This window comes from Pseudochaenichthys georgianus, chromosome 17 (assembly GCF_902827115.2).
Source record: "Pseudochaenichthys georgianus chromosome 17, fPseGeo1.2, whole genome shotgun sequence".
Taxonomy (NCBI): Eukaryota; Metazoa; Chordata; class Actinopteri; order Perciformes; family Channichthyidae; genus Pseudochaenichthys; species Pseudochaenichthys georgianus.
Genome location: NC_047519.1, coordinates 16,272,363 through 16,287,070, shown reverse-complemented (window position 1 = coordinate 16,287,070; position 14,708 = coordinate 16,272,363). Strand labels below are relative to the sequence as shown.

Here is a 14,708-nt window from a genome sequence, read left to right as displayed (position 1 = left end):
ATTCGCATATTATTGATTAATGGGATGTATTTCAGATCACAATGGCAAAGGAGAGAAATAAGACAGGGAGAGAATGCCAGACACAGAGAAAGGCAAAGAATACTGGAGGATATACGCACGTGCACACGCACTGCGGGTCGCACTCGCAGCATTGTCAATGAGCATATATGTTTTGAGAAGATTATGCGACTGCGTCCTAAGGGTGGAGCGAAAATCATGAAGGTTTGAGGCGGAGTGGACGGGGGAATAATCCTTTGAGCTCTCGGGGAGAATGACAGAGATGGAAATGTCGAACTCTTGGCTCTCGGATTATGCGCATATTGTGAGGAGCTGATGGACGACGGACTGAGGGATATTTTTCCCCAAAGAATGGACGTTTGATCAACTTTATTTAATGGAAACATTTGTAACAGAGCTCCTCAGGGAACAGAAATGGTGCACAAACTTCTGCTGCACATCGGTAAGTTTACAGCTGCACACGTTTCAAAACCTGTTATATAGGCTATATTTGCATCATATGTTGTGCCTCAAATACTTCAACACGATTGGTTGCGTTTTGTGTGTTATAACCAGTGGTGTAAAGTAACTGAGTAGATCTACTCAAGTACTGTAGCATACTTAACTACAAGTTTGAGGTAATTTTACTTGAGTGTTTCAATTGTATACTACTTTTTACTACTCCACTACAAGGTTAATTGTGCACTTTTACTCCACTACATGTATTGCATACCTTTAGTTACTTTGCAGATTTTGATTAATAATGTGAAATAAAATCAACTAAACCAAAAGCTACCCTGCAGTATACTGTACAAAGCTGCACATTTACCAGCTTTGATAACCACGTCAATAATTATAATTTAATGATATATAATATTCATAAATGGGCCAATCTGCATACAGAGTACTTTCACTTTTGGTACTTTAAGTATATTTTGATGCCAATACTTTCCTACTTTTACTTGAGTAACATTTTGATTGCAGGGCTTTTACTTGTAACAGAGTATTCCAACACTCTGGTAGTGCTACTTTAAGTACAAGATCTGAGTAGCCTACTTCTCCCACCTCTGGTTATAACTGCTCTGTTGTAAACACTTTGTATTTATAACAACTGGACATTCAAGTTCATTTCTGACACATTGCAACTTTATTTGTAATCTCTTGTTTTCTGACAGCTTTGGCAGCAAGTCTCCTCTCACGTGAGCTTCCGGGGGCCTCAGCTACCAAAACAAAAACTCAAGGTATATCACCCTGACACACCGATCGTTCTGTCGCCTACTATTCACCATTCAAAGGCCTATTTTCTGCTAAAGCCCCTTAAAGGTGGGGTAGGTAAGATGGAGAAACCGGCTTGAGATACACTTTTTGTTATATTCCATGGAATGCTCTTAACATCCCGATCCCAATCCATAAAAAAATGTCATCTGTGGAAGCTGTACTACTGTAAAAAGCACGACCAATCATTTTAGCCGGCCCGGCTAAAATAACTGGATGGCCTACCTGCCTGTCAGCCTTCCATCTGTGCACAAACTTATCTTGTGCCCTCATTGGTCATGTGCACGTTCGTGTGTGTTGGAGGAGGGGCTCTGTAAGGAAGTGGCAGATTTTTTCCGGTTGTGTATTTTCAAATTGTAGCGCACTCAAACGTAGATCGGAAGTGAAGTGCGGAATAGAAATATGAAGTACATTTTTAAACATAAATATCTTAATTATATTTATTATAATTACTTAAAATGGAATTTGTGAGAAATTAAATACAATTGAATTAATCCGAAAAAAAAACCAATGTGTAGACATCTTCTGAACTCGTAATCGGTATTAATTTATTATTTTCTCACAAGATACTTGTTCAGCAGAGTAATTTCTACATATTAACACTGTTTTTATGATTTTTGAAGGGTGAATTGAATTGCTAAAAGTAAAAAAAAGTAAGGCTGAAAACACAACACAACACAGCCACATGACTTAACGCCACCACCACTTTGTAAGAGGTATGTAAAAACTTGTACAAATAAATACCCTGCGAGTGGATTCAAGTTCTAAGACAATCATGTGGGGGAAAGGGGTGAATTTCGTATAGACTTGTATACAATCAGGTTACTATTTGCAACCAGTGGAGGTTTGCCACTGGACTAAAATCCAGTTTACCATAAATTACAAACCCCTATTGTACTACAAGATCTTTAAAAGAAGATACATTATGACAAATATAAACTAGTGGTGTGCTAAACCCTTTCTTCTGCCTGCTGTATTTTCACTTCTTTCGTGTGTTTGAAGTGAAGAACAACTCGGGTGTGACACCAGCTGGGCAGTGTGGGACCTGGATAAAAGAGCCTGAGGGAGGCTATTTCACCTCACCCAACTACCCAGAGAAATACCCTCCTGAGAGAGAATGTGTCTATATTATTGAAGGTGAGGCTTCCATCTTTGTTTTTTAAGGCTACATTTCCGACAGTCCCATCTTTATCTCACTTTTTCTCAACCCCTCTTCTTTCTCAAGCCTCTCCACGACAGTGCATCGACTTGTTTTTCGATGAGAAGTATTCAATCGAGCCATCCTGGGAGTGTAAATTTGACCACATCGAGGTACGGGATGGGCCATTCGTGTTCTCTCCAATCCTCGGGCGCTTCTGTGGGCCGGAAAGCCCTTCATATGTCCGCTCCAGTGGGAGGTACCTGTACATCAAGTTTGTGGCTGATGGGGAACTGGAGGCCATGGGTTTCTCTGCCCATTATAACTTCACACAAGGTGAGTGATGGGAGATAAGGTTAACAGAACTAACAGGAATGCACGCTTATACGTAAATTAAGTGTTGCCAGGTGAGGCCCATTGCGGCAAAAGTTTAGCATTGACACCTGTGGCACTTTATCTAAGTGTTCTTATTGAAATGAATGAGGGTGGATAGTACAAAGCGTTAATTTTAAGTTTTGAAAACTCTTTAAATTGAGTCATTTCGTATATTCCCATCATGCTAGGGATGCAGTGGTTTTTGTGATTGATAGCAGTTAGCATGTGTTAGCATTAGGGCGTTAGCGAGCCCTTGTTCTTATCCCTTCACCAACTGTGTGTCTTAAACACTCTTTAATAGTTTGACTTGAGTATTTAAATGTTGATACTAAAATGTGAATCCCAACTAACAATCATGATGACTTAGTTAAGGTAAATTATCTCGGCAAAAGCTCAATGCGTATATTTTCTGAAGAAAGTTAGCAAATGATAAACTTTGTTTAATGAACATTGGTTGCGTATCTATGAATGTTCATGGCCACGAAAAATCACCCCCAAAAAGCCTTGTTGACGAGACGGGTCCATGTTCAACATCAATGGATTCCCCTAGCATGGAAGACAATCCGTCCAGGTTAACAGACAATCCGTCCAGGTTAATGGCCCCTCCCTCACAGGGATGCATTTTGGAAAACATCATAGTCTGGGTATAATTACTTTGTTTGTAAAGGGGCTTCATTTTCATGGTTACGAAGGACAACAGTGGTAATCTGCAGAATAACAGGATTTTCTCAAATTAATGATTTTTCATGTGAGGACATCCTAGTCAGGTCACAGTGGGGGAAAAAGTGGAACATAATTGATTATATGATTCTGTTTATTTATTTATTTTGTTTGTCTGCTTTATTGTTGTTTTTATATCATGCCAGCTGGCGCTCTGTCTGGCTGGCAGGGTTCATGTTTTGAGTATTAATACTGCTCTAAGCCTTCCACCCCTTATTTGGCGTGCTCTCCCAATTGACCACCCTGCTATAAATTTGACATTGTTGGCTGCAACCTCTTTAACATAGATCTTCCCTGTCAGTCCCATGAAAACAGACATTGACACCGATGGACACTGGACACTTAGCCTGTTATCATTAAATTGTATTAAAGGTTGTTGGAATTTTTTTAAATTGTGCGTAGATATTGCAACTTTAAAAGTGGTCTGTTGGCACACACACACGCACACACACACACACACACACACACACACACACACACACACACACACACACACACACACACACACACACACACACACACACACACACACACACACACACACACACACACACACACACACACACACACACACACACACACACACACACACACACACACACACACACACACACACACACACACACACACACACACACAGACACACACATTAATGAAAGCTTGTCTTCAGGGGAATACAGCTTGTCAGTGCTGAGCCGCAGTAGCAGCTTAAGGGAGTCTAAGGCAGAGGCTTCATTAGCAGCAGATTTTATAGGCCACCTACACTGATGGAATGGGGAGGGGGGGGCAAAGATGAATCTGCATCCCTCTGTCCATCCTGCTATACCCGTATGTTTATTTATTTCTTTGTTTGTTTTGTTATTTTCTTTCTTGAGCCGTTATTCGTTATCTTTTTTGTTCGGCAAGGACTCCAGTGTTAGCCAGGGTGTCCTTTCCATGCACTCTCCCTTTTTAAGTTGTTTGGTAATGATATTGTTTGTCTGTGCATGTTGGGACTCAGTGCTATTGTTCGGCAAATATCATACACACTTTCCTCATTCTTTTCACACAATTTACAGGTCATCTTACATTCCAGTGTTTATAAAATTATAATCATAAATAAGTATTTATATTTTCGGAAGCTGAAAATCTTAAGCAAATACTATTTCCCCTTTTAAGAAGATTTGTTTCATTATTGGCAGATCAGGAGAAGCTGATCCGTTTACGTAATGAGTCCCCATTGCCATGTGCTAATCTCCCATCTTATTCTACTCATTACTGGCAGGAGGGAATTACATCATTCCATATATACACATGCTTACACACATTATTTAGGACTGTAGTATTTGAAAGGGGCATTGCATTGTGTGCACAAGAGAAGTACAAATATCACCTTTCAGTGGCTCTGTAAATTATAGTTACACAATGCAGTCACAAACAGTGTCTTGCTTTTAGCAGAGACTGTGTTGTTATTGCATGCTTCTTCTTGTTTATGCTGACTTTTGTGAGTTTACAAGACTTTAAGCCAAACTTAAATGTATGCTGTGAAGTTTTTGTGAGTTAATGTATGTTGTGAGAGGTAAACTAAACTTCAGAGAGTATCTTTGATATCTGTTGTCATGTGTTTTTTCAGCTTCATTCAATAAATCAGTCCAGAATATTTTCCTCCTTGTATGTGAAGTAGTTTCGAACAATGGATCACCGTGAAAGGTTTCTTTGTAGCAATGTAGTCACACATTTAATTTAATCTAAATGCAGTTCGGAGCATGTTAGCTTCTTTCAGTTGATTGTTTTGGCCTGCAATTGTTTCATCTGTTGGCGTCTGGTTTTGGTTCACACCATTTGATATGCTTCCATGTTAGTTTAGTGTACATGTTGTTTTAATCCACAATGTTCTGGTTTGTGCCACATACTTTATAGCTGAATTATATTAAGGGAGGATTAACACAAACCATCCTATTATATTGCGCCTTCATCTGATCGTACATGTTTTTCTCATATTGGGTATAAATCCTCTGGGAATGCATTATTGCAACACACACACACACACACACACACACACACACACACACACACACACACACACACACACACACACACACACACACACACACACACACACACACACACACACACACACACACACACACACACACACACACACACACACACACACACACACACACACACACACACACACACACACACACACACACACACACACACACACACACACACACACACACACACACACACACACACACACACACACAGAGAGAGGAATGAATGGGAATAATCTGGACAAGCCTGGAGTAGAGTCAGGGATAAGAAACCGGTGGGGATTAATAAAAGTCCTTCTTGATGTGAGCCTCAGTGGACTTTATCACCTGTTTTCTTTCTTAGATTATACCTACTGACTGATACATTTGCTTAGTTACTATTGAAAAAAAATCAAGATATGAAAAAGTATCACTTAAAAAAATAAATATTCTTCTTCCAGCCCTGCTGCATCCTTTAAAACAATTGTTTTTGTTCCAATTGTATTATGTCATATTATTGACTATTTTTGAGGTGTACATTCAAACTGTACTTCCAGAATAATTTAGGAAACAAAATAAAGAGAGTAGAATTTTATTTTTACCAGGTTGTCACTGCTGGCGGGGCCTAATCTGTCCTGGACTAAGCCTGTATATCAGGGTTTATAATCCACCTAGCAAGTAGATTCATCAGCACAAAGGTTTAAAACAATTTCTTTTTCCTGTCCGAGGTCAAGTGTGTGTTTTTCTTTTCAAAGAAGGGCATCGGGGGAGTTTAAATGAGGGCAGAGGGAATGTACTGGTACATAGATTATGTAAACCTTGGCCAGATGTTTTTATTTTGTTCTGCAATATGTCTTTTATATTTATCAGTTTTTGTTTTGTGTATTATTATTTTTTGGTCTATTCTTAGATACTATTCGTTGCATGGACACATGCAGATATTGCAAATACAAATTTGAGATAACAAATGGAATAAATGGATTATATCTACATGGTAATTCTCAATCAGGTTTAATTGTACTACGAATGTGGATAAAATATACATTATTAATTTAATGAAACATTTCTCCAATGTGTAGTTTAAAAATTAAAACAACAATAAGTTAGTAATACGTTTGATTTGGGACATTACGTTATACATCAAAAAAGCATTTTGAGGTAATGTGTGACATTTTTTCAATTTTTTACATGCAACTCTTTTTCTAAAGGTTGCCCCTAACTGTTCAAAAACTTCCATTAATGTCCCAAATATTTCTTTATTTCTAACACGTTTATCTTCTGCTTTTAGATCCAGAGTTCACTGGAGCTGGGGAACTGCCAGCTCTGCCATGTAAGGATTTTACTTGTATTATTAAGTCACTACATAATTAGAGCTTTAATAGATACTGCTTACTATAAGTTCATACAAATGCATACATTTTTTGTGATTGAGTCCTTATTTTTGAGGCCTTAAAACTAACATTACATTAAATATTGTATTCCACAGTTTGTGAGTTTGAGCTGAGCGGTCCAGAAGGCTTTGTAGAATCAGGCCAGATAGCCGGGGAGAGCCGAGCGCTGCAGACTGAGGCTGTAGACTGCAGGTGGTTCATCAAGGCTCCACCAAGAGCTAGGGTCCGTATCTGTCTTGTACTGTTTTGGTCTTGCTATGTGCTGGTGATGGTGTTGCTGGAACATGTCATTTCTTGATAATAACCCTTATTTGTTTATAACATTTAACTTTTCCTTTTAGTTTTAGCCCTTAACCTAGTTTTTATTTGTGTAAGTGTTAGCATAAGCCACGAAGCGAAGGATTTGACCAAGGTAATGTTGGTGTCACTAGATGAACGTAATAGATTGGCCGTTGTTAAAATGTCTTATATTTCTTTAAAATCAGTCCATCATCAAAGCTTTTGCTAGAAATGTGGAAAAACTAATTATGAGGGATAACCCAGCTAGAAATGTTTGGTTCTAAAAACATTCTGACAATGTCACCATTCACTGTTCTAGGAATGTTTTCAGTGGGAAATTTTCTTTTGGTTCCCAGAATTTTCTTCTGAAAGGTAGGATAACGTTCTCTAAAAACATTCTTAAAATGTTTGGGGATAACCTTCTTAAAATGTTTTTGATAACATTGTTAGAACATTATGCCCTACTATTCTTAAAACGTTTTCAGCAGGAGATTTTATTATGGTTCCCAGAATATTCTTCTGAAAGGTAGGATAACGTTCTCTAAAAACATTCTTAAAATATTCGGTGATAACCTTCTTAAAATGTTTTTGTTAACATTGTTAGAACATTATGCCGGACTGTTCTTAAAATATTTTCAGCTGCAAGTTAGATTAGGGGGGAGAGAGAGACACACAGTAGAAACAAACACATACAAACACTAACAGGGGTTTCAGGGACGGGCAGTAACAGTCGGTCCGTTCTTCTATATGTCTGTCGGTCTCAAATCTAAAGGGGGCAATAACGATTTTTCTCCACTATGCATAAACAGCGGACAATATTTATACGCAGCCCTCACAAACCACACACGGCCAGATAGCTTATCTAACAGTTAGAACCTACATACGAGACACAACCTTTATAGTCAGAAAAAAAGTGTGATTATTTTCTGATATTTTACACATATGATATTATGAATACTGTGGGCCTACATACCTTTAGTGTGATCTTAAGTGCATGTGAGTGAATATTGGCATGCAAATTCGTTTTTATACGTCCTATTCATTGTCTCAATGTGCTCATACATCTTAAGAAAGTTATCACCAAAAATGTTAAGAATGTTTTTAGAGAACGTTATCCTACCTTTCAGAAGAACATTTTGGGAACCAAACAAACATTTCCCGCTGAAAACATTCCTAGAACAATGAATGGTAACATTCTCAGAATTTTTTGAGAACCAAAAATGTCTAGCTGGGAACTCACACATGCCACAGCAAACATTCAATATCTGCTTACAGCTTATCATGAATTACGTGCATGTTTGTTTTTTTCAAAAGGAAATTATGGTGACATCAGATTTTTTTAAAACATCCTTTCAAACAAATGCAACAAGTTTGTTTTTTAAAGCGCTCTACAAATAAATCTGACGTTGACCATGACCGTGTTAATATTTGCCATCACAGGAACGTTTTATAAAAAAAGAATAACCTCCTGAAAACATTTTCTGAATGTTGCTTCGAAAATGTTCTTCTTTTGTTATCATGTAACATTGAGGGAATGTTTTATAAAAGAACATCTATAATATGTTACCCCAACAACGTCCAAAAAAGATCCTCAGAATGTTGCAGGTAAAACGCTCCACTTTTGTTAACATATCACATTAAAAGAACGTATTATAAAAAACTTTCTGTCATCTCAGGCCTCAATAACATCTTCAAAACATCCTCTGAATGTTGCAGTTAAAACGTTATGTCTTAGTTAACCTTAAACCTTATAGGAACATTATTTGAAATAATAAACATCCTCAAAAGGTTATTTGAACATCAGATTAAAACGTTTCTTAAAAAAATTATTAGAACCTGTAGGTAACGTCAGCCAAAGTTGTGAGAACGTTCCCTGCTAGCTGGGAAGCCAGGAGCAGTAACTGACATCAAAGCTCTTTACCCACAGATCTACTTGCGTTTCCTGGAATATGAGATGCACAACTCGAACGAGTGCAAGCGTAACTTCGTTGCCATCTACGACGGCAGCAGTTCGGTTGAGCACCTGAAGAATAAGTTCTGCTCCACGGTGGCCAACGATGTCATGCTGGTGTCTTCTGTGGGCGTGGTGAGGCTGTGGGCAGATGAGGGTAGCAGGAAGAGCAAATTCAGGATCCTCTTTACAACTTTCCATGAGCGTGAGTGAATCTATATACCTGCAAGCTCTCTTTTTACCGGTGCACCGGCTATGCTTGACTATGGTCAGAAAAATCTAATTGTAGCTTCTCCAGTGGCGTTTTTGGTTACTTATCTCAATATTATTTGGGGGTTGGGTTGCCCGATGAACGATTCCATCTTCCAATTCAGTAAACATCGCAACCCCGGAATATTCTTGTAATTTATTGAAAAGGTGTTTTAGCCCAAATCACAAATATGAATATAACATTTAAATGCCATACTTAAATACATGTTCACTTGCCCACATTGAAAGATAAATGTTTACACCAAGACAAATGATGAAATAGGATGAATAAAAAAATCTGATCAAGGCCTATTGAATCGAGAAATAGGGATCCAAGCATTCATTTATTAACCAAACCAAATGAATGTGGCTCAGTTTTTACAGTTTGTTTAAATCAATAGGCAATTGTTCAGTAAATGGTTATAATAGGTTGTCTTTTAGCTTGTTGTCCTTCCCCCAAGTGACCAAGCATTTAATATAATTATCTACATTTAAAAATGACTGTTTCAATATTCTGTGCGCCATAGCATGACTCCTGCCTCTGTTTTTTCAGCTCCATGTGAAGGAGAAACTTTCTTTTGCCATAGCAAAATGTGCATCAACCAAACGCTGGTCTGCAACGGTATCCAGAACTGTGTTTTCCCATGGGACGAGAATCACTGCAAAGGTACCCTGACACAATGGCTACCATACAGCTATATGTTGGCTCTAGCTGAACATAAAGTCATTATTTTGTATGTTATTTTCCTAACTAGAGAAAAGGCAGGCCAGTATTCTGGACACACTGGATGGCACTAACATGGCTATTATCGGCGTCACCTGTGGCCTGGTTCTTATCCTGCTCATCATCTCTGTCATCATCCAGGTCAAACAGCCTCGCAAGAAATACATAATTCGCAGGTTACATTTTCATATATCTTATTTCAAAATTCAATATTTATGACCGATTGTTTTTATACATGTAGGTATCTCTATTCTAATGATTTTTACAGAGGGGTTTGTTGATAAATCATTCGTGGCCTACATTTTTATTTATGTAGAAAAACACTTTAACCCTTAAAAAGAAGCCAACATTTTAAACCTGGCTTTAATATTCAGATTTCTGTTGCTGTTCTGTTTTGAGAAATACTATCAGTTTGTAATGCTTTTCTGAACATTAACTCTATTAACTTGTGTATGTGTGTGTGTGTGTATGTATGTGTGTTCTTTCCTTTAACTATCTTAACAGAGATGACTTTGACCCTGCCCTCCTCCACCCTGGTTTTGAGCCTCCTCATTACGAGCTCTGCACTCTGCGCCGCACCCCCTCCGGCGACCTGAACGATGCCGCCATGGCCGAGGACTATGAGAAATTTCACAAGCTCCGACGCTCCTCCTCCAAATGCATCCGTGACCACCATTGTGGCTCTTTCCCGGGGAATATGCATGGCAGTGTCCACGGTAGTCGCAGCAACCTGAGCATGAGGGACGCAACCATAGTGGCTGATGGGGGGGGCCTCGTGCCACCACCACTGCCTCCAGGGATGGGCAGCCAACAGTCACCGCACCTCTCCCAACATACCACACCCGCAGGACACAGGAGCATCCTGATGATGAAGCATAGCTACTCTCAGGATGGGGCAGAGGGGTACAGGGCAGAAGAGGACGAGGACTTTATGATGGATGATGGTCCCACCACCAGCCAGCAACGCATGTACCACCATCATATGCACCATGGCACTTCAGGGCAGGACCATACCGTCCACCGTACACTGTCTAATGACTTCTAATGTAAGAAAAAAAGAAAAAAAGAACCCGCCCCCTTTATTTGTAATATGGTGATGGGAACATTTGTTTTATTTAATTACATTTCAGTTTTATTTATAGAACCTAATGCTCCTCTTCACAGCTTCTGTTAATGTTATTGGCTTTCATACCTCAAATTAAATGGAAGTGCGGTAGCACATAAGACGCAGATGTCTATAATGCATTATAAACATAGTTATTATGTTTTATTGTCTGCCTATTGCTCTCTATATATTTTTATTTATTTATAACAGTTATCAAAACATATTATAAAGCATGTTATAATTAACAAAATATTATAATACTTCATCGTCAATCACTGACCATTTTTTGCAAGGGTAATGTATAGTATTTATTATTATTATTGTATATGCTGTGCTTATAATGCATTATGGTCCTCTAGTGGGATAACCGGAAGTTTTACATAGTTTGCAACATGAATAGAGTGGACTTAAGTTTGTGAAACACACACTAGTACTATAATAGAAATACTACTTCACTTTTTTCATTATTTGTTCCTTGTTTCAAGTCTGGATTAGGATATATGAATGACTGCATTGTATGAGAATTTTTTTTTGCATGGATGACATAATTGCATCACCAAATTAAGAACATGTTTAGAACCATATAGGAAAAGTCTGTAATTATCAGGGACAACCATTCATGGAAACATTCTATCTAGTCATTAGGCTACTGTGAAGTCTACACTCAAAGAAACCTGTTGCAAAATATTGTTTTGCAAATCCAGTATACACAGTGTTCTAGAAACGCTCCTGTGGAAATTGATATGTCATACATTCATTCATTTGTCAGCCATTTATTTGTGTTTGTTTGTGAGTATTTATTGATGTCATTCATGTGTATTTGTTTTTCAAAATGTAATCCCGTTTTATTTCTGGATGAATTATCTATGTCTCTATTCATTTATTTATTTAATTAAACATCAGCTTTTTCCTTTACACTGCATGGCACCATGGCATTGTCATTTAATGTGTGCATTTATTTGCTATTATTTTTATGTATGCACGTACCAGGGAACGAAATCAGAAAGGAACCTTCGTCCGATTATCTTTGTCTTCCTATCGGACTCATTAGAGCGACGCACAGGTCATCTTTTAAGACTTGTGGGACTTTCTCTTTAGCTTATCTTTTGGCCAATAATAATTAGTTTTTCGCTTTTGACACAACAAATTATATATTTTATATATGACATGTATGTTAGGTAGCTAGCATGGTCAGCTAACATTAAGGCGAATCCGAGCTGTCATTCATACAGTCCAAGTGCGGCTAAAGTTACGGATTTAAACGTACTGCGTTTCCAATAAGCTGGCAACATGTCACAAGAGGAGCTTTTTTTGGACTCAGTAGCAGCAGGACAGGTAACGGAGAAAAAGAGCAGGAGTAACCTTGGTCTCGTCGTCACTGGGTTGTTAGGAGGGTCACTGGTCGCCCTGTATGCAGTAGCGACTCCGTTTGTCGCCCCTGCCCTGAGGAAAGTCTGCCTCCCGTTCGTCCCTGCCACCACGGCTCAGGTGGAGAATGTCCTCAGGGTGCTGGGAGCCAGAACAGGTCGCCTGGTGGACATAGGGAGTGGAGATGGAAGGATAGTAAGTGCTTTGTTGTCTTAATCTGTGGTAAACCTGTGGCAACGTGAGATTTAGTCAGCATGGATGACTGTGCTGAAGATATCTCCCCATTTTCACCAGCAATAACCTACAAAGTGTAACTCCCACAATACCAACCAGTAAAATATGCATAAAGACTACAAAAAGAAGCAAAACAACTGCAAATAAAAGCAAGAAAATGATTAAAAGTAATAAATAACAAAGGTCCATCCAAGTTGGTGTAGTTAAATGTCTTGTTTTGTCAGGCCAAAATCCAAATGTATTCATTTTAATATGATTTAAAACAAACAAAAGCAGGAATCTCCTTATTCCAGAGCTATTTTAGCCTAAAATATGTCTATTAAACATATTTATATCTCTCCTAAAGTTCATAATAGCTTACATTTTCTGGTTTATGTTTAGTTGTTTTCACATTTAAAAACCAGTGAAATCTTAATATATAACAAAAAAATCCACCTCTTGCAAATTCAAGATACATCAGATAATACTCTCAAAATGAATACCATACTTGCTTTACATCCAACTGATGCTGCAGTTGCTGTATATTGTTAGTGATGTATTGAATTCCCCTTCACCCTCCTTCCTCTTGCAGGTGATAGCAGCAGCTAAGCATGGCTTTAAGGCGTCAGGCTTTGAGCTGAACCCCTGGCTGGTGTGGTATTCTCGCTACAAGGCCTTTAGAGAGGGAGTCCACCGCTCCACCTCCTTCCACATCTCTGACTTATGGAAGGTCAGTGAGACATGATTTAAATATACTATGTTGTGACTCACCACAATTCATTTATTTTGACTGGATAATTCTTTCTTTTTCTAGGTCAGTTTTGCTCAGTACTCCAATGTTGTTATATTTGGAGTCCCTCAAATGGTGAGTCCCCATTTTCCCCCTACTTTAATGTTATCAAGACCCCAAGTTATAACTCTACCGCCTATAAGCTTTGCATTTGAGTTGATAAATAAACATTTCAAATCCCTGTATGATATTCTTATACTTGATATTTTAATTGTTGCTGTCTGTATCTGTAGATGGACCAGCTGGAGGTGAAGCTTGCAAGCGAGTTACCGAGTACTGCCAAGGTGGTGGCATGCCGCTTTCCCTTTCCTACTTGGGTCCCTGAATGCACCGCCGGAGAGGGCATAGACACTGTTTGGGTGTACGATGCCAAGACATTTAAAACACACTTGCAAAATGGCATGCCAAGGGAAACGACACCTGAACCCAAAGATAAACCAGATTCACCCACATAAATGTAACTCTTATCTTGTTGAAAAATGTCATCATGCTCTGCAACACTGGGACAATCTCTCTTTTTTTTTTTTAAATCCACGCAATTCTACTGTGGGGTCGGCCTGAAGATGCTGGGAAGGACTGATTAAAAAGAAAGTGCTACAAAGTGTTATGTCTTTACACCACATGTCTGAGTACGATATTGGGCAAAGTAGGACATAAGACTGGTTAACACTGCCCTTGGTGGGTGGTTACACTTACTCAAAGTCAGTTGTCTATGCAAAGATTTCCCAAATTGGGATCAATAAAGTATTTATTATCTTATTTTACAGTTATAACAGGATTATTTTACTCCCATGTTCACTTTTGGGGTGAATGATCAACTGGGCTTTTAATGTTTGATATGTGCTGGATTAAAGATAACATAGACTATGATTAATGAGAAAGTACAAGTTATTTGCAATGTTTAATTGCATAATGTTGATTATTTATAGAAAGTGTAATTCCTTTAGAGAAAGACAAATATCTAATATTGCCAAGTGGATTGAATATAAAAGCAACCCTGTCTGGTTGAACTTTGTTTGTATTGTACAAACATTATTTTTGCATGATAACCAGAAAACCTCTTGAACTGTGTCATATTTTTATACATGTTTATTTATGAAATAAAGTGATGTAAT

The 14,708-nt window shown here is 38.3% G+C and overlaps 2 protein-coding genes across 2 annotated transcripts; both read left to right on the top strand.

Annotated features, from left to right (window-relative positions):
• Positions 1-432: 432 nt before the first annotated feature.
• LOC117462569 (neuropilin and tolloid-like protein 1) lies at positions 433-11,162 on the top strand. Its single transcript, XM_071206391.1, has 9 exons — positions 433-460; positions 2,275-2,409; positions 2,498-2,746; positions 6,812-6,853; positions 7,010-7,137; positions 9,121-9,349; positions 9,947-10,060; positions 10,149-10,293; positions 10,622-11,162. The coding sequence occupies exons 1-9, from the start codon at positions 433-435 to the stop codon at positions 11,160-11,162; spliced, it is 1,611 nt and encodes a 536-aa protein (XP_071062492.1).
• Positions 11,163-12,275: 1,113 nt separating this feature from the next.
• atpsckmt (fATP synthase c subunit lysine N-methyltransferase) lies at positions 12,276-14,675 on the top strand. Its single transcript, XM_034104612.2, has 4 exons — positions 12,276-12,785; positions 13,396-13,533; positions 13,618-13,668; positions 13,827-14,675. Exons 1-4 carry the CDS (start codon positions 12,513-12,515, stop codon positions 14,046-14,048), a joined length of 684 nt encoding a protein of 227 aa, XP_033960503.1. The 5' UTR covers positions 12,276-12,512; the 3' UTR covers positions 14,049-14,675.
• Positions 14,676-14,708: the final 33 nt, after the last annotated feature.